The sequence below is a fragment of the Cyrtonyx montezumae genome, unplaced genomic scaffold, assembly GCF_038088225.1.
Source record: "Cyrtonyx montezumae isolate F1298 unplaced genomic scaffold, pur_monq_1.0 scaffold_11, whole genome shotgun sequence".
Classification (NCBI taxonomy): domain Eukaryota; kingdom Metazoa; phylum Chordata; class Aves; order Galliformes; family Odontophoridae; genus Cyrtonyx; species Cyrtonyx montezumae.
Genome location: NW_027071837.1, coordinates 12,488,427 through 12,511,689, shown reverse-complemented (window position 1 = coordinate 12,511,689; position 23,263 = coordinate 12,488,427). Strand labels below are relative to the sequence as shown.

The 23,263-nt window shown below is 42.4% G+C and overlaps 1 protein-coding gene across 2 annotated transcripts in view; it reads right to left on the bottom strand.

Moving 5' to 3' along the window:
- Positions 1-23,263, bottom strand: part of AMOT (angiomotin) — a 50,340-nt gene that overhangs the window by 5,816 nt on the left and 21,261 nt on the right. For both annotated transcript variants that reach the window (XM_065729573.1, XM_065729572.1), the window contains exons 3-10: positions 22,141-22,594; positions 20,123-20,267; positions 18,581-18,673; positions 15,084-15,229; positions 4,983-5,132; positions 3,569-3,759; positions 1,256-1,378; positions 390-622 (exon numbers count right to left, since the gene is read on the bottom strand). In XM_065729573.1, coding sequence (XP_065585645.1) covers positions 390-622; positions 1,256-1,378; positions 3,569-3,759; positions 4,983-5,132; positions 15,084-15,229; positions 18,581-18,673; positions 20,123-20,267; positions 22,141-22,594 — 1,535 coding nt within the window. The remainder of the gene's footprint in view (positions 1-389; positions 623-1,255; positions 1,379-3,568; positions 3,760-4,982; positions 5,133-15,083; positions 15,230-18,580; positions 18,674-20,122; positions 20,268-22,140; positions 22,595-23,263) is intronic.

Below are 23,263 nucleotides of genomic sequence, written 5' to 3'. Positions count from 1 at the left end.
GCTAGTGCAGGCACAACTCAATACTCAATAGGACAGCAATCCTGATCTGTATCTCTCTGCTGACTGAAGGAGACTTCACACCTTCAGTAAGTTGTAACAACCCAGCTGAAAGCAAGTGCCTGGACCTCTGAAAACCAGATCTCAAATACTGCTTGTACCAAACCAAATGGGAATTGAGGCTGAAAAATATTCATGACAGAGCCTGGACATCAGAAGTCAGTACTTCCCCAAAAATGATTAAAGCAAGCAGCTGCTGCAATTGTGTTCCTGCTTGCAGACAGTTTTTCCACATGCTAAGCCAGTCAATCTGTCTGTCAGATTCTGCTGTTCCTGACTCCCCTAAAGGCAGTAACTGACATACCTGAATTGCCACCATATTTAAAAATTACCTAGGCTGCCTTTCCAGCTCTTGTCCTCCCTCTTCTCTTCCAGGATGGGTGTGCTGCTCAGTGTGGATGAGTGGGACAGCAAGCCCGAGCCAGCATTTGAGATTGACATCAGTGACTTGGCAGGCCTCATGGAGGAGAGCTGGTCTGTCTTACCAGGCTCCTTCCGGGAGCGCTGCTGCAGGACTTTGATCATGGCGTCCTTCTCAATGATCTGAGCGTGCAGAGTCTTGATCCTTTTTGAGAAGGACAAAGGACAGCAACGTGCTTGAACTTCTGTTACTTTGGACTGAAACCAGCAACCCACAGCTGTGACTAGAACTCCCCTGGGCACTCAAGGAGGCAGGGAGAAGACACCCTGAATACTGGCTGCTCACTGACCCTCTGTGGTATCATATATGAGGCTTCCTGTATGTGTACATAGAAAGCTTCGCTGAGACACCCACTCATCTCCAGCTACTGGAATCTGCTCTAAACAGGCATGGAAGAGGGACTGAAACAAGGCTATGAGTTATGGGTAGTACAGAAGGCCAAAAGAAAAAAAAAAGAAAAAAAAGGAAAAAAAAAAGAATGTTCACAAAGTCTGGGGAGTCTGCAGTGGAAAATCCCTGGGGAAAAACAGTTCTGTGAGACCATAAAGAAGTGGCTCGAACTTGGGGTCTGATGAAGATGCCCTGAAAAGGGAGAAATAAGCTAGACACAAAATCTAAACAGGTTTTGGATTGCTGTGCATTTATTTCCTTGGTCAAATGAATGTCTGGCATTCTACATTGCTGTGACTGGTGAAGACACATGAATTTCTGGTTCTGAGCCACCTGCCAAAATAATTCATTTAGAATCCCTGTCCTAAGGAACAAACTGTATTTTACCTTCCCTCCATGTCAAGACACCTCCTGTTGGCAAGCAGGATCTCTTCTTCCTCCTTCTGAATGCGAGCTTCCAGCGAGGTGTCATAGCTAGGGTTAGGTGAGTGGCTGATCACTGTCGTGTCCCTGGGAACAAAGAGTAGAGCAAATGAAGGGCAAGCTAAGCATGTTGTTTTCCTCAAGAAAGGAACAAGAACATCTACTGTTTTTGAGTTTAGGCTGGCTCAGTGACTTCTGAAAATCGTACTCCCAGTCCTAATGAAAGAAGGATTATAAAAATATGCAAATAATACTTTAACAACAGTGAACTTACTGTTTATCTCAGGCCAATCTATGATCTAACTGATTCACTGTGCTAACTTGAACAGACTGACGGGGCAAATCCAAGGACAGGGATGGGAAAGGATGGTATAGAATGTTAGGCACTTTTCTTCAACTGAACCAGTACAAACTTTGCTTCAGACACAAGGCTTTTTCCCCTTCCAACAAGTGAGTACCTAAGTATCGAAGGGAACTCAGCATTAAAGTTTCTTAAGCAATTCTAAGCAGCTTGATCCAAAAAACTTAAAGAGTGGGCTGAAAATAGTTTAAGATCAATTCCATCTAGTACCTGATGTTAACACTGTGACGGTTGTTCATTCCACTAACCAAAATGTAGTATGTCATCCTACTTGTTGCTGTACAGTCAGAACGAAGCCACTGTACTATATCACTGTATGATTCCTAACACTTAGGAGCATGTTGCTAACATAGCTGTGTGTTAAAATAGTAATAATTAAAAAATCAGCTGGGAGTTACCAATAGCTGCATTTCACTGTAATAAGAGACTTGCTGTCAGACCTAGCAGGCCTGAGAACCATCTGGTAAATGTACATTTAGTCCTGCAAAAATTCAGATGAGGAACAGCAACACACCAGTGTGAAGGGCATAGGAAGGTCACTCATCAAAGATCTCTAACTTGACCCAGGTTCCTGCCGATGCTGTAAACCCATCTTCCTAAGGGATGCTATTTTCCACCACCAGCAAATTTGTGTGCAGTGTAGATGAGGTTACTGTTGAAATTAGTGATTCCCTTACAGCTTGTTTTTGAGAAGGCTGTAATAAACTGCATGTAAACTGGCAGCAGTACTGATGTTTTATTTTAAGGGAGAAGGAGCTAGAAGGAAATGGAAAAGTAGAGGTTTGCTCTTTCCTGACTGGAAAGCATTCTTTGTTCATTTAACAAAACCTGAACAGGCCTAACATACCCCCTCTCACTCCATGATAAACAATAGACCAGACCCCTATTTATCAGGGCATGCTGAAAATACAACATAGCCTCTAGGGCCAAGCAGTAGCAAAAGCCTTTAGAGAATCTCTGGGGAGGCAGAAAACAGTTCACAAGAAGCATCAATATCCCAAAATAACAGCCTGCTTGAGGAGCAAGATAAGTCTTTAAATGCTAACGCAGCAGATCTGCAACTCTCCCCCTGTAATTTCAGTATGATCTTATGTGCTAGGAAGCCAGCTGTGATAACATCCCCATTTGACTCTTGTTCGTGAAACAATCTAAAATAAGATCTGCTGTCAAGAAACAGAAACTAGTGATCAATTAAATTACATGTAAGCACTACCTGAAGTTAAAGAGGTGCTCTCCAATAACAGCGTTGTTTACCAGCCAGCTGAAGACTCGGGCCTATTTATAACCATAATAAGTGCTTCTATACAGCTGCATTGGAATGTAAGCTCGTTACCCAATTTCAGACACCCTTCCCTTCCCAGTCCCACAAGAACTACTCTCCGCAGACAACAGAATGTTTTGAGCAGAATTTCCTAGTAGATGTTTCTGGTTAGTAACCATGTTGAGGACAATACCACAAAGTAATTTGCAAAAACATTTAGGAGAACAAGCGAGCCATTCAGGGCAAATGATGTGAATCACCACGCTCACCCCATCCCACATGACTTCAGCAAGGACTGACTTCTGTTTGAAAAGGGGAAAAAAAAAAAAAAAGAAAAAAACAACCCCAACAACCCTCCTCACACATCTATTTTTGAAGCAACAGTTTCTAGGAATGGCTTAGGATAATTCTAGTCTGAAAAATGGCTCCTGCATTTGGGGAACCTTCCCCTGCAAAAAAGTTTCTAATAGTTAACAGTCACACAGATCCCAGGAAAAGCAGCCAAGCTCCACTTGTGCTCACAGGTTTGAGAAGATATTCAAGACCATAAGGAGAGGTATCGTGGAAGTGTAACATGATAACACAGTTTTGTGGAAAATGGGACATTCAACAGGAAAAAGAAAATAATCCCTGTACTATGAATAGTTTAATTTACCTCTGAGCAGCCACAGTTGCAGCTGCATCCAAAGCAAACTGTCTCATCACACTCTCCTCCAGGTATTTCTGTTCCCACTTGGTCATGTCAGCTTCCAGAGCAAGAATCCTTTCTTCCTTCTCACGCAGGAGTTCCATAAGCGCTGTGGCATTGTACTCCGAGACGTTGGCAGCCTGAGATGTACCCTGACGCTGATTTTGAAAAGCAAAGCAAAAATAAGTCTCAGGATACACCTGTAAGACTCAGGGTTGGTTGGTATGCTTTTCTCTGAGGGGCAGGGGCTGGTGCAAGAACCCCTCAGAGTGAACTTGGAGTGGCTATGTGATCAGACTGTGATCTAATGGTCTCCTCTAGTTTAACCTAATACACTTCTTGGGCAGTGCAGCTTCAGTATGTCTGAACCTGGAAACGAGCTCATACAATGCAAGCCAGGCTCCTTCTATATCCAAATGTTGAAGCTCAAAAGTGATAAAATACCAAGAACTGCTCCCAAGAAAGACAGCTTAAGTCACAGCACTCATGGTAGAGTACTTCCTTGTGCTACTCCAGAGCTGGTCAATACTAACCAAGAGGATATCTGAGTTGGAAAATACTCCTGAAGGCCTTTTCCCACACACAAAGCCACACGAGCATGTCAGAGAGCTGGATATGCTACTCAGGTCAGACATCTCTAGCCTGTCCTTACAGCCTAAAGTAACACAGACTTACTTCCAACACTGTTCCAGCAAAACACCAACTAGTGTACAAGATTTATCAGAATTTAAAAAAAAAACCAAAATATTTTTATATCATTTAAATCAATATGATCTTTGTATACCCATGGATTAAGAAGCTGATGGTTAAAAATAATTTAATTCTAACACAAGATCTGAAAGATTCCTCATAAATCAATATAAAGAAATAAAGATTTGCTGTGCTGAAAGTTCAAAGATAAAATGGATAGTTCTATATGGAAGCCTTATCTGGGACTGGCATGATACTAGACTTGAAAACAAATTGGGCAGATAATCTGTTTTACATTCAGTTCAGAATTCTTAAACCGTGACAAGAAAGTTACTTTTTTTGCTTTAACTGAGGCTTAAAGTCAAAAGTTGGGTGTTCAGACTGCCTCATCCTCCAAAGGTAACACGGGAAAAAAATTATCAAATTGTTAACTCCTAATAAAACCACTGCAAAAATGTAATTGTTATTTAAATATCTTTTCCTACACAGATGTGGCTGTTAAGGACCAAATTTAACTTGAAACTAATCATGAATTAGAATTTAGGTGAATTGTCAGGTTTGTAAATTATTCTGGAAATAGGATGCAGGCCTACATTCAGTGAAATTGAATTGCCCTTTCTTTTGCATGTGTTGTAGTGTCAAATCCTACAAGAAGCCTAGCCAGCTCCCAGAGAAAGACAGGACAGGATACCTGCTGCATACGAAGAGATTCCAGCTCTCGCTCCAGTCGAGTCCGCAGCCTATGCTCCAGCTGTTCCCGTTTCTCACATGCTGCCTGCAGCTGAACCAAGGCCTGTTGCATCTTCTCCACTTTTTCAACATAGACCTGCTTCTTTTTGAGCTGAAACAAAAGGATAAAAACTAAAATAACATGAGTTAAAAAAGGGGAACACACGAGCTAACTTCTGGCTTCGTATGGCCTGCAGAACACAGCATTGCCAGCCAGAAGGAACGTGTCCACATTGCTGCTGTAGGGGTGCCTCAGACTCCAAAAAACCACAATGTTACAAATCTTTCCCATCTCCACCTTCCTGCTGAGTTTATTTCTCCTTGCTGTCCTCAGAGTCCACATGGTAGTGATGAGGAAACTGAGGCATTAATCTACTGTGAACGGCTGAGAGCAGCAACAGGCTAGAAAGGGCACCTGGGCTGGTGACAAAGGCATTTAAATAACCTGGTGCATGTTATTGAAGTACCTGTAAGCAAAGACAGCAATGAGAACTGACCTACTGTTGTGGTTTGAAGAGTTAATCACGTGACACCTCTCCCTCCCCTCAGGAGAAATGGGGGGAAGGAAGAAGAGAAAAAAAAACTCAGTTGAATCAGGAGAAACTGATTTATTAAAAGGAATGTGAGATCGTACAGAATAATTGAGAGTAATAAATCAAAACAAACCAAAAATAAAACCAGAGGAAAGAGAGTCAGTCCTAGTCTTTATAAGCAGGCTCTCCACAGCTCGCTTCTCAGAAAATAAACAAGAGAGCTCTTCCACAGCCACCTGAAACTGGAAATCATGTGGAAGTTCCTGGGAAATACAGTACATCCCAGTGTATCTTCCTCCTGGAGAGTCAGAATTCACAAGAAACCAGGAAACACAGCTCACAATGCACTATGCCTCTGCACCCAACAGCCTGTTATGTGATGTCATGATCTGGAGTCCTGATAAAACCAGGACACCTACAAATTGGAAACAGCTTTTTCAATGCAATATCAAAAGCTGCTGGTAGCATCCTATTCCAGCCCCACAACACTAAAATAATGAACAAGATGAAAGCACACACTAGAGGCAGCCTGGCTCATGCTAGCAGTCCTGACATTCACGGATCTTCTTGGCCTGCTCCACTCCTGCCACCACTCTCCATCGCCCATCCTGCAAACGACTGCCATCCTACCTCACCATAACAATGAAAACTTCCATGTTGAAACCCCCAGCAACCAATCTTAGCAAGGTCAATTCAGAGGTCACGTAGAACAGAAATGACCTAAAATACAAATGAAAAACCAGAACCAACCACAGGCCTAAGTCTATTCCAATAGACAGAATACTGCACACTAAGGGATATAGTTTCCTGTTATGGAAATTATTCTAATAACTGCAATTAGGTGACCTTCTGCAGCCAACCCAGGGCACTGCTTTTTTTAGCTATGATTGTCATAAACTCAGAAATACAACGTAGTAGGAAGGTGGCAACTTTTCTCAGTCAGAACCAAAGCCCATTGAAGCACCATGGCACAAGACACATTCCCTTCTGTGGGTTCAAAGAGCTACTCTAAAGCCTCATGGAAGAAAAGTCCATTAATGGACATTAAAGACAAAGGACACTACTGTGGGCTCAGGAAGTCCTTCTTGGAAGTGGAAAGTATTCTGGGAAAGCACCATTTGTTGGTCCTATTCTTGTGCTCCCAAGGAATCTGCTGGAAGTGATGGTGCAAACAGGATACCAGGCTCACGGGGCTTTGATCGGAATGAAATGAGCCGTTCTTACATCGTGCCTTCCCCCCAGAAAGGTCTTATCACGTGTTTCTTCCAAATTTTCCCTTTTCATACTCCTGTTCCTTGAGGCAACCCAGAGACCGCGGAGGGAGCAGTCTCCAAACACTATTAATCCCAGACATGGTATCCCTTTCTTCTCTTCATAAAGTCAGCAGGCACCTAACCTCACAGCATGAATGCTGCTGCCCTAGAGGATTTTCCCCAAACAGCTATTTTATAATAAAAGTTACAGTAATGAGTGAGTAATCCAGCCAAAGGCCTTCCCACCAGTGCATGTACAGTAGAAAGGTATTTTTATGCTTTGATTGCTCAAGATTGCAAACACGTTGGGGATGGGAGGGACAAAAACATTTCAAAACAACTTAACATTCAACTGCTGCTCTACAGAAAATCAATGAAAGTTACATTTAATAGATCTTTTTATTCCAGATCTTAGTGCTTTTAATAACACCGATGTAAGACTCCAATAAATACACCAGTATTACAGTCTGATTAACATTAGCTCCAGGTAGTTATGTAACTAGGCAGAAATGATAACCCATGAGTCAGCAGCAGAACTGAGACATGGCAAGTGCTCAACACCTTGGTGCTGCATGGGAGCCTGCTTACCTGCACAAGAGTAAGAAATGACCCAATGAGCAGAGAAATACTGCACAGAAATACTGCACATCAAGTGGGATAATAACCTCGTGAAAACGTGATCTCTGCCACTTTCTGTGTACAGAATTAAGGGCAAGATCTTTAGTTTCTCACTATTTACTGCAAAGCGCTTTAGACTCTATTTGGACTTCTAACACAGTGTAAGCTCTCTCTGCAAAAGGTATCCGACAACACCATTTTACCAGTTTCATAATTAATAAACCTGAGAACGTATAGAGGTGGATTAACTTTCTGGCAAGCATTCAAAGACTAGCAAGTGCCCAGCCAAAAAAGAATTAGGACACAGAAATTCCGCTGAAATGTTCACTTTGAAAGTGCTCCCATCAGCCAAACCTGCAGGTGAAACGTTGCAACACAAGCTGTTGCCCAACGTAATTGCACTGCCTGCACATGCCTAACTCATGCACCAGACCTAAAGTACAGGCACAGCTTGTTCAGTGGCTTCTCATAGAGCCTTTTTATTTCCCCTCACAAAACACATCTCATCTTCCTGCATCAATAGGAGTTATGAACGTGAGAAAACTTAGGGTTTGTGCGTATATTCTTTTGAACACAGAATTAACTCTGACTTTATCCGTCTTCTTGATGTAAAGAGGACCAGAAATCATTCTTCCAAGCGCAAAGGGATTTTATTACCATAAATTGACAGTACGATCGTGTTTTCTTAAGACAGGAATTGGAAACAGAGCTTCCTGAGTATTGCCGGTTTGCTGCAGACATAAGAGAGTTGGGAGGAAGGAAAAAAGCCAGCACGCTGAGGCTTGTTCCTGGTCAACTGCCAAGGATTCCCCACCCTCTCTCACAAAGCAAAGAACCAAAACTGGCTGCTCCGTGCCAAGGGCCACAGTAACATCTACCATGGGGAGATGGCATCAAAGGACGCTGGAATTCTTTTCACTGCAAGGCCTGCTGCAGAGAACACGTGCTCTAGATAAGAGTTCATTCCTGAAGCTTTACAAGGATGCAGTCACACCCTTCCATCTATAATTTTAAACAAATTTGACATGACAGTAGTTTTCTTTTTGATGGTACCACATTTAACTAAGAAGCAAGCTCATGCACACATAATGTATTGTAACTATTTTGCCTTGAAGGGTGCTGTGAAAACACAGAGCATTTTACTTATAATAATATCTTTATTATAACACCTCTGGAAGACCGTACGATCTAAAATAACCTTGGAACATGTCTGGAAGCAAAGCAGAGCACTTTGGTGTGACTACATTCCTTCCCAGCGTTTCCTACAGCATATGGCACAACTTCAATAGCACAGATAACTTCTCCTGGTCAGTCTGTGACTATTTTAGAAAATGTCTTAGTAAAGTATTGGAGGCCAAGCTTTATCAACAGGATTTTCCAATTAAACCATTTAAAACAAGAGCAGTTCACTCTCCAGTTCACATCTACCATGATGTTTGCAAGACTGACGGTAAGAAAAATAGAGAAGGAAAGGACAGGGATGCTGCAGAATTCTGGTTTGCAAAAGCATGAACTGATGCAGGGAATACCCCTAGAAAGATTCCCTGGTATCTTGATCAAGCATTTCTGTCTTTGTTTCAGCTCCTCTTTTCCTTGTCAAGACTGCTCTCTGCAGTTGAGAAGCAGCTGGGAGAAGAGAAGCAGGATACACTTGGGATTCAAAGGTTTTGTTGTTCTGAGTCTTGCTGACCTGCAGAGCAAGCTGCTTCCAAGATAGAAAGATTTTACAGTCTGAAAATGTCAGCACACCAATATCCCTGAACTGCAGTGCTTCCAGCAAAAGAAAACTAATCAACCACTATAAACAAAGAGGAACAAAATGATTAAACAAATGTATTCACTAAGCCTAGAAAACTGAAATTTGTCATAAGAATCTTTTTGTCGAAGAAAAGATTTCTTAAGATGATGTAATGACTGGCAGGAGATAATGTGAAAATTTCTCTGCTACAGAGAACATTTGCACGGTGTAAAAACAATGGTCAAGGACAAAGTGGTCCTCTCAGTTACTACTCTAACTGTCCAGCAGAAAAGGGATGAACATTCTAGAAGTCAAGATGACAAACCCTGTTCTTCTGCACTGAATGCAGACTTCTCAGCAAAGTCTTCAGCAAAGCACACTGTCTCCGTTAGGGATCCCAGTTCCCGCAGAAGACTCTGAAGAAGGCACGGAGACTTCGCACACACAGTACACAGTGCAGGGGTATGCAGGAATGAGCAATTTTCACTGCAAGTCACTGGATGCAAGGGAGGTAGAGGCTGTAACATCCTCCAGCCTGAAGCTGCCTCCGCAGGACAAACGTACTCCTGGAAGAGCAGGTGAGGGGGATGAAAGGAACTTCTTTTGCAGGGAGGTTCACCATTTCCAGATGTGTTACTGAGCACAAACCTTTTCTGAGGAAGAAGAGAGGACTTCCTGCACAGCTAGTCTTTCAGAAACCCTCCCAGGCACTCTGACAAAACCCTCTTCTTCATCTTGGACAGCTCCTATTTCACCAAATTGGTAACACTTGCTAGCATCTGCTCATCTCCCACCCACTACTTCTAATGTCTTCAAAGTCCTTTGTTTAACATATTCAGGGTGTTTTCATTACGTTCTGGGGTTATCCTGAAGCTGAATCCATTCATATGCAGCTGAAAATGTGTCTCCCCACAAGAATTTGCCTGCTATGGCAGAAATGTAGTAAAGAAAAAGGACAACAAGCATGCTTAAACCACCTCTCCCTCCTGAAGTTGGAATATATTCCTCTAGGATGCCTTTGAACCCTCATTGTTTGAATTCAGGCCCAATAAGGCACCACTGGCTTCAGCAAGAATGCATGCTGAAGCGATTTAGTAACACTATCATCTTGCTAGAGAGCAATGTTTGTTCATGGGAACATCATAACGTCATCTCTCCTTTCATTTGCGTTACAAGAAGTTAGAATTCTCACAGCCACCTCTGGAAAATTACTAACAGGCAGAATATGAGAGGTAGAGACATGGCAATAAAAAGTCAGTTCTGCATCATTTCAAGAATACAGATCATTAGACACAAACAGCATTTACAGGGAAGAAGGGGAGTTTTCTCTCCTGACTATCCAACTCATTCATGACAAGAAGACATCCCAAAAAGTGTTGTTCCCTTTAAAAGCAATTCTGTCCTGAAAGGAGTGGTTATGAAGCTTGGAATATCTTTTTATAGACCCAGAAGTGGTTAGAAAAAAACCAGACAAGCCTTCAAACACACAAACTCTCCTTTAGGTTATTTCCCTACAAGCCACAGCTCTGTTCTGAAAGTATCTCAGATACAGTATATGAAGGATAATAGCTGTCATTTGGAATGGATCTTTCTACATCTCCCCTCAAACAGAACTCTCAGTGTTATCAGAAACAGTGCACAATTCCTCTTCACTATAGCTGAGTGGGAAATGAATATAGTATCTTAGCTCTGGTATCTGTTTTATGTTTAACTCTGATGGCTGAAAGATCTTAGAGCCTCTAAATACAAGCCACTTGGAGAAAAGATATTTCATTCAAGCTTCTTCCCTTCCCCTAGCCCTAATCTGCAATAATGAGAGAGAACATTGAGTTTTTCCTATTGCAAGGCATAGTCATGAGGATGGCAAAGAGTAGATATAAGTATCTTCTTGGTGGTAGTCACTATTTTTCCCAAACTGTCTCCTTAAGGCACTCATTACAATGGTGGTTTTGTAAAGTAGTGAAGCAAGAGAGTACAAGTCAGAGCACTAGAACAAAAATAAAATAATTTTTGTAAGTTGAACTCTTGTCTTCCACAGCATGAATCAACCAGGGTAGGTAGAAATGGCAATTCAATAAAAGCTCTGAATTTCCCTTCTTTTTCTCTAAAGTGTAAAAGTAGCAGCAGTTGAACTCTCCATATCTAGCAGTTGTGGTTAGGCCAAATATTTTGCACCAAACTCCCTGGTGCAATATTACCAGCCTGGCAAGGACTCACAACAGGGTATCCCTTACCCACAGCCTCTGGCTGGTCAGGACAGTCCTTTCTGCCTTTGGCCCAGAGCAAAGCAAAGCTGAACCATCTGCTCTGCTTACCAAAGGCTCTCAAGGTGCATGCTAGCAGATACTGATTAAAGCATGGTAACACAACAATTTTACAGACATGGGCCACCCCTGACCACCCCCAGCTGCACACCTGCTGCACACTGCAACCATTCAAATCCAAATTGAGAAGCGAGAAACTTTAGTTGCTTTAGCTGCAAATATTGTCACTGACCATTTCTGTGATACACATTTTTAAGCCAACAAGGTTTTTACCTCAAATTTATTCAATTTATCTCAAAGTTCTTGCATGTAAGGGAAATAATCCAAAGTTCTGATAGAAAAAAAAGAGCAGACATAATATGCTTAGCAATAATTTTAATAAGCTGCTGACTTAAGCATTACCGTGCAACATCTATTCAAGGGAAGAATGAAAATAGAGATGTGAACACAGGGGTTAATTACTGGGTATCTTTATGTATAGTAGAGAAGTAGTAAAGTTTAAATATGACGTATATAACATATACATACTTTGCAAGGCTGTCTGGAGGCATATTTAGGTTTGTTTTAAATACCCATGATCACTCACCCTTTTTAGCACTTGGCAAAAACAAATTCCACACTATCTAATTTTAATGGCAGATCATTCTAAACTTGACAAGTCATTTCACCACTGCTGACAAACATGGGGAAATACTCTGAATATCAGCTTTTGCTTCCAGAAGCAAAGTACCTCCAAGATTCCTTTCTTTGTCAATTTCAGAATTCCTTTACTCTTCCTACTCTCCTATTTGAATGCTAAAATCCAGTGGGTACAAAGCTCCCAAAGCTCCACAGGAGTAGAAAAGTACCTACGTTTTATAGATGGGTGGTTTTGCTCAAACCCACAATTCAGGCAAAGGCTTTTAAACAGAACGGGTAAACTCCAATAGCAATGCAACACAGAAATTCAGTCATTGTGATACATGGCTTATAGGACTCATTAAAACAGAAATAAAATATTCTTTTCATAAAGGTTCTGGTGAATACAAGGCAGGGTAACTCCAATCAATAGGAAGTCAAAACGGAAGGGAAAAAAAAGCTGAAAACTCACATTACAGGATGCAACTGAAATATGCACACCCCCCTCAGGCCTTGCGCCAAAGTGGCTGCCAAACCTTAGCGTAAGAAACTCCACCCTCTTCTGCAGGACTAGTTTGGAAATTCCTGACAAGTACAGGGACTGGTAATCCAGATGAGGCTGGCATGAATAGAAGAAATAATTCACCTTGGTCATTGAATGCCACTAACTCAGACTGACATTCAGACTCTTGCAAACGGGGCCCTGAGCACCGAACTGCATGCTTGGCTTTCTGTTGGCAAATTACCACACAGCTCAGGGATTTGAGCAGTTCCTGCAATTTAAAGCTAATGAGGCAACAAATGCTTTATAATCCTGAAGTATTTAATTAAAAAGTGATTTGGAAAATCTGCAAAAGTGAGTCTTCATCCCTCCTTTTTCCTTTATTCCCCCTCACCTCTAGGAAAAATCAGAGTTAATTCCTGCTCCCTCACCGAGACACTTCCATATTCATCTACAACAGGAAGGGTGGCACTTCCTGCACACCCTGGGATCTGAGCAAAGGTCGGATGCAAACGACCACAAACTCTCATGCAATCAATCTAAAATAGGGCATTTCACTCTGTACCAGCATAGGTGTGTTTCGGTATTTTTTAAGCTATTATGCAATCCAGCCACCACAGAAGTCTGACCTGGCCAACTGCGGTGTATGCTGGCCCTGGCTGATTAGAGCACCTCCATACATGTCAGCTCCAAGCATGGGAATCATTCAAGAGAACCTGCGAAGCTGTCCTGGGTACTTAGGTTAGTCGTATGTGAGGCTTTTAGAATCACTGCGTTGCTGAAATCTGAATAAGAGGCAAGGATATTCCACACACTGCAGGATCAACTGACAGAAGAGTTTGAAAGAGCCAAACAGAACCACCTTGTGTATGTTTTCCTGTACCTAATGCTCCCTGACAGCCTGAGCCACCAAGGTGCAAGTCTACAAGGAAATGCTGTAGTCCTAATGAAATCACTGCACTTGTCAGCTGCACATGAAGCCAAACGTGGCCAATGGTATTTAAGCATTCCTCTGAATCTGGTCTTCTTTCTTCAGTACTACAATTTGTTTTGCACAGAAGCTGGCTCCCCAGTCTACTGATACTAAGCACTGGACAAAGCTCTGGGAGTGTCCCAGCAAGGGATGGTTTTCAGGTGGCCTTGCCAGAGGTTTGCAGCAAAGCTGAGCATGGTCTGGGAGAAAGTACTTGTTTGGGGGTGGGGAATATGGGGTGATTTGAAATCGGAAACAAACAAAGGTAGGAGACGTCCTCCCAGTAAAATGGGGAGAAGAGAAACAGAATGGCACAAACAGCGATGGGGGGTCTGGAAAGAAAAGAGAAACTGGATGCATTTCATGTGATGGAGAAAGGAAAGAGATGTGGAGAATGGCAGAGAAAGGCAACTGAAGTGTGATGACTGGTAATCCAGCATCCATATCCTGAAAGGGCAGAGCAATTCCAGAAGAGAAGAGACTGAGCGAGGGCCACCATGAAGCCGTAGAGACTAAACGGATACTGCAAGGGGAAAAATGAAGGACAGCAGGGAAAGAAACAACAGGAGGTTTGGGGGAAGAACTAATACAAAGCTTAGAGAAGAGCAGATTAAAATTAAGAAAGTGAGTGCATATGAACCTGGGAGAGAATGAAAGCAGGCAAGTTACAACAGGAAGATGCTCACTTGGTATTGGACCATTCCTTCTTTGTTGGTACAAAGGGATCCCAAATGGAGAGGAGGAAAAGCAGACAAGGAGAGAGGTCTGAGGAACATCTCCAAGATGGAGAGATGCAGGTGGATGTAGGCAGAGAACTCATGAAGGTGATCATGAGCACTGGCAGGCAGGCAGAAGGCAGAACTGAAGAAAAGAACAAGCTTACAGTGAAGGAAGTCTGCTTGGTCATGAAATTTCCTCCAGGGGCTCTCAATGGAGGAAGAGTAGGAGTAGAGGAAACCGAGGCTGGGACAAGGAAACGGAGCCTTTGAGAGGAAAGGAGTAGGCAGGACAGACAGTATGACGCGAAGTGAGAGCCATGTGTGAATGACAGGGACAAGGCTACGAAAGAAACTACTGTGAAAGCTGTCCAGCTAAGCAGCTCAACTGTATTAACCCCCTGGGAGGAAAGGGAAAGAAAACAACCAAGGTCATGTCGTGTACAGCTTATTACAAACACTAGGCACACACGGTGATTGGCACTGTGTGCCATGATAACATGGTGTGAGTGGAACACCTGGAAAGGGGACAAGCTGCATTCATTTGCTATTAGTTAAGAGTCCATCCAGGTCGGAATTTCAGATTTCAGTTCCAGCCCACTTTTATTAGTTAAAACAAAAAGAAAATGAAACGGGGCTGCTTAGACGATAGAACTTCCAAGAAAATACAGATTTGTGGCTTATCTGTGAGCAGTTCAGTGGTTTAGCTAACCAACACAAAGCTAAGCCGATATAAACAGCTTTGAAGCAAGCAGATTTCCTTATTATTTGCACAACACAAACTTATTCCCACAGTCACTTTTACTGGAATGCAGGCTACCCCAGTTTCTCCCTCCCAGCATCCTTACCTCCTCCTCCAGTTTCACCACCTTGGCCTGAGCATTGTTCAAGGCTTGGTCTCGGATCTCAATGTGTCTTCGCTGGTCTTCATTAGTGGAGCGTGCAGCAGCCAGTTCTATTTCCAGTTTCTCCTTTTCCCGCTGTGTTTCTTTGTCTACCAAAATCAAGTGAGAGTTATCAACAGAAGGCGCTCTTCTCTACTCAACTTTCAGGAGTTCTTCACTCCAGAGGTGAGGGAAAGATAATGTAACTTGTACTGGAACTTCTCACAAGACAGAGAACACAAATCTACTGCTAAAGGAATAAAAAGTAAGTGGCAAATAAGAAGTACAGAAGAATTTGTTACCCTGAAAAACAAGCACAGTACTGTCAAGTAACACTATGCCACAGTGCTAGCATGGAGGAACAGATGATGTATCATTCAGTACAGTTAGGTAATTTGCTCTGATTATACAGACGGTTAGCAAAACTTGGCACCTCTTTTCAACACTAGAAAACAAACTGGGTGATTTTAATATCCCAGGCTGGGGAGGGTAAATGGCAAGCCTTTGTGCCTGAAGACCTGTGCTCCTGTTTGTGGAGCTGGTGTGAAGAAAAAGAAGGCTGTTCTGCCTGAGGCACTTGCCCACCTTTTCAAGAGAACATGCACTCAATTGTCTGTCAGCTTAACCAGCAGAGCAAGCAAGGAGAACTCCTTGGTCCTCCTCTGCTGACCCTAATAACAACTCTCTGGGCCAGTACCTAGGCACCTGCATCTGTTCTGTCACTGCTCAAAGCACACGTGCAGTTCAACAAAGCTTTTTGCCCAGCACTGAATGCTCAGTGCTCAAAAGCCACTCCAAGCACAGTGGATGGCCACAGAATCAGAGGAGCTGGTAGAGACCTCTGGAGATCATGGAGTCCAACCCCCCTGCTAAAGCAGGTTCTCCATAGTAGGCTGCACAAGAGAGTGTCCAGCTGGGTCTTGAATACGTCCAGAGAATGAGACTCCACAGTCTCTCTGGCAGCCTGTTCCAGTGCTGTCAACTCTAAATGTTTTCCCATGTTCACATGGAAATTCCTGTGCCCACTGCCCCTCATCCTGTTGTTGGGCACCACTGAAAAAAGCCTGGCTCCATCCACTTGACTACTGCCTATTAGATATTTATACAAACAGTGCTGAGATCCCCTCTCAGCTCTCTCTCCTCTTGACTGAACTCTCAGCCCTTTCTTGTATGAAAGATGCTCCAGGCCTCTTATCATCTTTGTGGCCCTCCACTGGACTCTCTCTAGAAGTTCCCTGTTTCTCTTGAACAAGGGAGCCCAGAACTGGACACAGTGCTCCAGATGTGGCCTCACCAGGTCAGACTGGGGGGAGGGGAGGGAGATCACCTCCCTCAATCTGCAGGCCACACTCTTTTTAACGCGCTCCAGTATACTGTTAGCCTTCCTGACTATCAGGGAATACTGCTGGCTCATGGCCATCCTGTTGTTCACCAAGACAACCAGGTCATTCTCTGCAGAGCTCCTTTGCAGCAAGACAGCCCCTAACCTGTATTGATGCATGCAGTTATTCCCTTTCTGCTGCTCTCCAGAAAGAGCTGGATATAGTGGGAGCAGCTATGCTTTGTGTTTCAGGAACAGGTTAACTGCTTTCATTAAAAAAACAAAGAAAAAAAAAAAAAAAACAACCCAGGATAAAATAACTTGGCACTGGTGAGATTATCACACAAGAGTGTAAAGCAAAGCCACAACACAGAGCTGATGTCCTCTGCATATGCTGTCATTCCCAGCTCATGCCAACCAGCTACAGTGATAACATTAACATACTCACTGCATACATAACCACAGAATACTCCCTGGAGTGATCTACACCCAGAACTGACAACACCAGAGAAACTACATTCCAGAAGGTAATATCCCACGACAAAGGAATGAGGACAAGGAGTGTAAGGCTTGAAAAACAGGAACTAGGTTCTGGGTGTTAGGACAGACTGCATATGGACTATACAGGCCCGTTTGTGCAAGCATGTGCATAACTATATTTACAGAACCACAATTACTCCCTTCCTTCTGCCAGCAGAAGAGCCAAGAGCAAAGCTTTAGCAACACGGAGCAGCTAAAGATTCTCATCTGCCAGGGAACTGATGCAGCCCACACATAGGTTACAGAAGAAACCACTCCACCATCAACACCTCAGAGCTTTACATAGCAAATTCCAACTGCAATTCAGAGCTAACCTCGGACATAAGACACAAGGATAAAGGCTAATGCCAATACCAGCCTATTCTATTCAGTTCCCCATTTCTCCCATCCCAGCATTTCTCCTCCACCCAGGAAATGAGCTGCTGACAGTGTCAGTGTGTTAAAACGTATTGCAGAAGATGGGCAGAGACGAGGTAGGGTGGCATTATGCCAGAAGGTATCAATCAGTGTCAGCACTCTGTTGATCTGTAAGTGCTTGCAGCAAAGCTCTTGGAAGTTTTATTCCAGACTTTTCCCCAAATGGCTCTGCTTCCCTAACAAGCACCTACAGCATCCCTAGAAATGCTGGGATCGACAAAACACAGCACTAGGCTTTCCACATACATCCAGAAGTAGAAACGGGACCTAAGGCTTCACAGCTTTGTCCTTCCCACCTCCCTGGGCAGACCCATGAAATTCTAAAAGCCAGAGTACAGTCACAGACTTTCCACTACTGCCAGGAGAGCAGAACTCACAACCTGACAGCTTTCTGCTTGCAGTGTAAGCCACAAGGAATAAGCTAAAGACAACACAGAGACAGATACCACCATGTCTCAGAGGAGAAGCAGCATGTGTTACATCACAGAAAATCTCTATTTTGCAACTTCATTTTTTATTGCATTACCTTTTTATATAACAACTGTCAAAAAGTAAGCATTGTCAGAAGGGTGGAGTGCAGTACGGGATGAAAGGAAAGTTGGCTCGCTGCCGTCAGCCTTGAGACATTTCAGTACAAAGGAAAAGCAGCATTTCACATCTGTCATTTTGGTTTGCCCTGGATAAATTCACTGCTGCAGACAGAATTCATGACACTTATGTAGCACAGCATACTGCAGGCATTTTTAATCCCCCCTCCTCGTGCTGAACTGGATAGGGCAGAAGCAAATTAAAGAGGATAGAGATATGATACCTATAGGGTTCCAGTCCCACTGGCCCCAACTCACGCCAGGATTCTTGTCAGTCAGGGAAGGTTTAATTTCAAAGCTTTCAGGGAAGAAAATAGTTACTCAAATTATATTACACATTATGGAGTAAGAACTATTTTTACAAAGCAACTGTATGCTACATTTGCTCCAAAATCTTTAGCAAACACCATCAGGTAGACTGTATATACTGACAGAAAAAGAATTCTTAGATTTGTCCTCCTTTCTGCACTGCCAGTTTTGGACTGCCAGAGCCCTAATTTCAGACCTAGTCAGATCTGTCACTTTCCTACATTCATCTGCTGCATGTTTATCCTTCCAAGAGTGACCTGGGCACTCCTAATGACTGTATAACTCACTTTGTGCAAAGAGTTGAGAGATGGTTTTCCGATTGTCTTCAGACCCCTCGAATTCCTTCTCCGCAAGCTGCTTGTTGGCTGTCTCCATACGTTCTGCAGAATTTTTCAAGAAAAGAAATGCTAAAGAATCAAAAAACTTTCAAGCATTAAAGACACGCAAGCTCAGGGAGTGGAACTTCTGGTTCTATGCAGCCAAAAGTAAAAAGCCTATCAAAAGCTGCAACTCATTTCTTAAATGTTTCTAATTATGTCCTTTAGAAAATATTTTCAAGGAGAGAAAATAGATTAAACAGCATTCAAAAAAAAAATACTTCAAACAACTGTAACCTAATTTATATGTATTTTTTCTTCTATTTTTATAGATGTTGAGATTCCCTATAGAATTCAGTACAAAGAGCTGATGTATTTCAGTCTTCATGTGTCACAAGTTTTATAAAGAAGGGTTTAAAAAAATCTCTCCAAATAAACTCATTTTTCCCACCCAGACAAATCTCCCCATACAATTAAAAGATCCTCTAATAATCCTCCACTAAATCTTAATCATTTGAAAATTAAATCACTGATGTCTAATTACCTGACTTCAGGGAAAAACATAAAATCCCAGCAACAGCTTAACAGTTCTGCTGCTGTAGGCTACTAGAAATTTGTTCAATCTCTGAAAATAAAAATGAAATATTTAAACTGTGTTTTATTATGAATAGGATTATTTAATGCAGGCCTTTGTGTACTGCCTTTCTCACTAGCACTGGGCACTTTATGGCCTCGTATCTTGGATGCAAACAGCTTCTGAAAATATGTTTTACTCCAAGACTGCAGACAGAGAAAGCAGATGACATGCAGGACAATCAGATGGCCTTCAGAAAAAAATTAAATTTACATTTTACAAGACTCACACGTCTAAAACTGCAGTTGTTTTTCGTCTTTCAAACTAATGCTTAAACTTTGACTCACGTTAAGGTCAAATACCATTCAACACCACTCTCCTCTGCCAGCCATTGTGCTGCCTCAGCCTCTTAGCGAGAACCAGACACTAACAACATCTCACTTTGGAAAAAAAGGGGATCCGAAAAAACAGATGCCTCCATTGATAAGGAACAACAAGACCTTCAGGAAGAACAGACACTGCAGTTTGTATGTCAGTGCAGAGGGGTCATTGGACAGGAAATAAAGTGAACATGCCTGGTGTGGGATTAGGCAGCCAGCAAAGCATCTTTCCATTTGGATAAGCTGAACAAATTGTACAAATTGTGTCTAGGACATAAGACGAGAGAATTCCAGGCTTGCATCTGGTTTATGGCATTTGGCTTATCACGTTTCTTCTCAATGAGAAACAGGCTGGAAATGAGACAACAGCATTCTCCTAGACCTGTCGTCTTGTACTCTCAGCAAATGCTTAAAATCCCAGACTACTGAATATACCTGAGTATTCTGTCACATCCAATTGCATCACCAGACATGACGACTCCTGTAGCAACACACTGGCTTAGCAAGTAAGTATGACAGTAAAAACAGAATACTGAAGAAAAGTTTTACTTAATTCACCTCTCAGATCCCTGTTGAAATCATGAAGCCTACGAATTTCTCCTTCCAGCTTGTTTCTCATGGCCTTTTCCAGGGCATCCCGCTTAGAGGATGATTTCTCCAGGTTTTTGTATGCCTCTGAAACTTGCTGAATTTCTGTTTCCAGCTGCAGTGGAAGCGAAAACAAGCACTTACTATTTTATCACTAACAGTCCTTTTCACTTAATCTCAGAAAGGAGATTGCCTTCTCTTATTTTCTTTGTTGAGATAAAATGCAGCTACACATCAAGTCAAATGACAGAATCTCATTTTCTGAGGAATCCTTCAACACTAAGAATACCAGTGGCTGAAATGAAAATCTGGACTCTACTCCCAGACTATAGTTCTAATCCCCGACACAATCAGAGCACAGAAATAGTGAACTGAAGAAGTACAAATGTCATCTTTTTTCTAAGATCAGAACAGTTTAGTACTAGTATCATTTTGGGCAAATAAAAAAAAAAATATATATATATATATAAGAAATAGGTAATGTGATACAGAGTTGGTTAAGTAAAACAATCAAGAAAGTCAAACTATACTAAAAAATGTTAGTGACAGATCCTGTACTGCTGATGAACACTGCAGATCTGTAATTATTACAGTCCAGAATTCACAATAAAACTGATGTTTTATGATGCTGATGTTCTATGCTTACACTTTGACAACTAAGTTGTATTTTCAAATATTCTATCTACTTAACTTGGGGGGAAGGTGGTACAAAGACACACACAAACAATTGTAGTTTTCCCCTTCCTGCTAGCCTTCAGTGTAAAGCTGCATGATTTGAGCTGCAGCAAGCAGCTGATCACCCAGAACAGGAGAAAATTCACTTCTAACTCTCCTTGCCAGGCATGGCTCTGCATTGCTATGGACGTACGGATGCACATGCTAAGCAATCAACAGGGGCATGGAGGGAAAATCACTGGGATCCTTCTTTCATTATCAGGAAGCTGTCAAACATTTCTCTAAAGCATTTCCTGGCAAGGAACCTTCCACATAAAATACAACACAATGAACATATGTCCCTGAAAAGAGGCAACGTAAGAAATAAATCACCATGGGAACCACACTGGTCATCTGAACTCAAGTGTTTTAATCACACACAAATTTTAATAGTTCTAGAGATTGCTTAGTGCAAAGAGCTCAAGAAGGCCCACAGAGTTCTGGACTACAAGCAGCACAAGCCTTTTCTCAGCTGCAAAGCAAAGCAAGGCTGACCAGCTGCACAACTTTAAACTGCTGGTCATCCTGAAGTTATTTCTAGAAGGCTGCAATAAAAATATTTCCACACGTGCTTATTAGTGAATGCTCTCACTGGAACTTTTTATTATTGTTCTTAATGTATGGGAGAAGGGCTTTATCATCATCTATCCTACTTGTTCCATAAAGCCAAAGGTGGTAAATTGCTTGATCCAAAGAGGGTCCTAAGTTTTCACAGCAGTTGTGCAGTATTGAGGGAGGGCTTTTTAAGTGACTTCAGTGACAAAGTGTTAATTTCAGTACCACAGTTCAAATGTCTCTAATGTAGCCATAGCAGTACTTCTCCTGCACTATGTCCTACCAGCCAGTTTTGCAGTCGTGTTCCCTGTTGTCTATTTGTGTGACCACATAATCAAGTCAGTTCAGATGAACCCTTCCCACAGTCTCTAAACTCTTTCAGACTGATGGGAAAACAGTCTGCTGCTATCCTGGAAATAAAAACACTACCTTTAATTAAGCAAACCAAGCAGCCAGCCTCTTTGAGACAAGCTGATGAGGATGCTCTTTTGAGCACGGTCAATTAGCTGTCAGAATAAAACTGAAGTCTTTGATTCTATCTTCTGATGAAGTTAAGGGCTGCCCAAAGGGACAGGATACAATTATTCAATCTACATATAAAAGCTTCTCAAGTAGATAAATCAATCCCTTAAGCAAACAACGTAACAACTGCAGATTAGATCATTCAATTATGGATGATACCAGACACAGGAGAGTGTCTGACATTCAAGAACACCCACCTTCTGCAGTCGGGCTACTTTCTCATAACACCCATCCAGCTCCTGCCTTAGAGACCGGTTCTCTTCTGACAGGATTTCCACCATTTGCTGGGCCCTAGAAACTATGGCAAAAGGATCTACTTGCATCTGCTGATATGGGGAAGGTATCTGCTGAGCCCGGGACATCACTGAATAGGAATCGCCTTGCTGCTGCTGGGGGCCGAGGAAAGGCTGGCATAGTCGGTACAGATCTCCCTGATGGACTTGGTTTGACAAGAACGGCTGCTGGGTCCGTGGCAGAATGCCAGGATCTCCCTGGCTTGGAGTCAGGGGTTGCTGGTGCTGGGAAGGAGACAGCCTGGATGGTGGTGGAGACTGAAGCAAGGTCAAAGATCCCAAAGATGTCAAGGAAGAAGTTGGACTGTGGTGGTGAGGTGGTCTCTGTTGTAACTGCAGCTGCACATCTGGGTTCTGCCTGGAAAACAGAGAACATCAACTCCATCAAAGTATGCAGATGATGAATGAACCAAGTGATAGCTCCTATTCACAGGTACTTCCACACAGAAACCCCTCATGTTGAGGGCTTTGAATATAAATTTGTTTAAATAAACACTTTAAAATCAATCTGTTACCAGAAAATCAATTCTAAGTACGTGATGGTCATGATAGTGTCTATTTCTATACAGAAACACAAAGAGAAATTCTGTCAGCAACCACTTGCAAAAATTTTCTACAGTTTTTTTCCACACTTTGCAAGTAAAACAGCTGAGCGGAGGACTGCCCGAAACAGACTCTTCTGTTTTGTCCTGAAAAGTGCAATCTCTCTTATGGAGAAAACAATGAATCTTCTTCAGTAATTAAGGATACAAAGTTAAAGGAATTGGCTTAGCTCCATATTTGCCAGGCCAGCACCAGGGGGGCAAGCTTTCTCAAGCATCAACCAACAGGACTGGTCAAATTAGACAGTTAAAATACGTGAAAACAAACCTAAAAGTAGGAAGCAGCCAGTTGTCCAATGTAGTAGCTGTACTCATTGCTCCCAACTATAACATCTAGAGGATATCAAACATAGATCTGACATCTGCAACATGCTTGAGTCTAGTCTATTCACAGAACTAACTCTGGCTCACATTTCCCAGGCTCT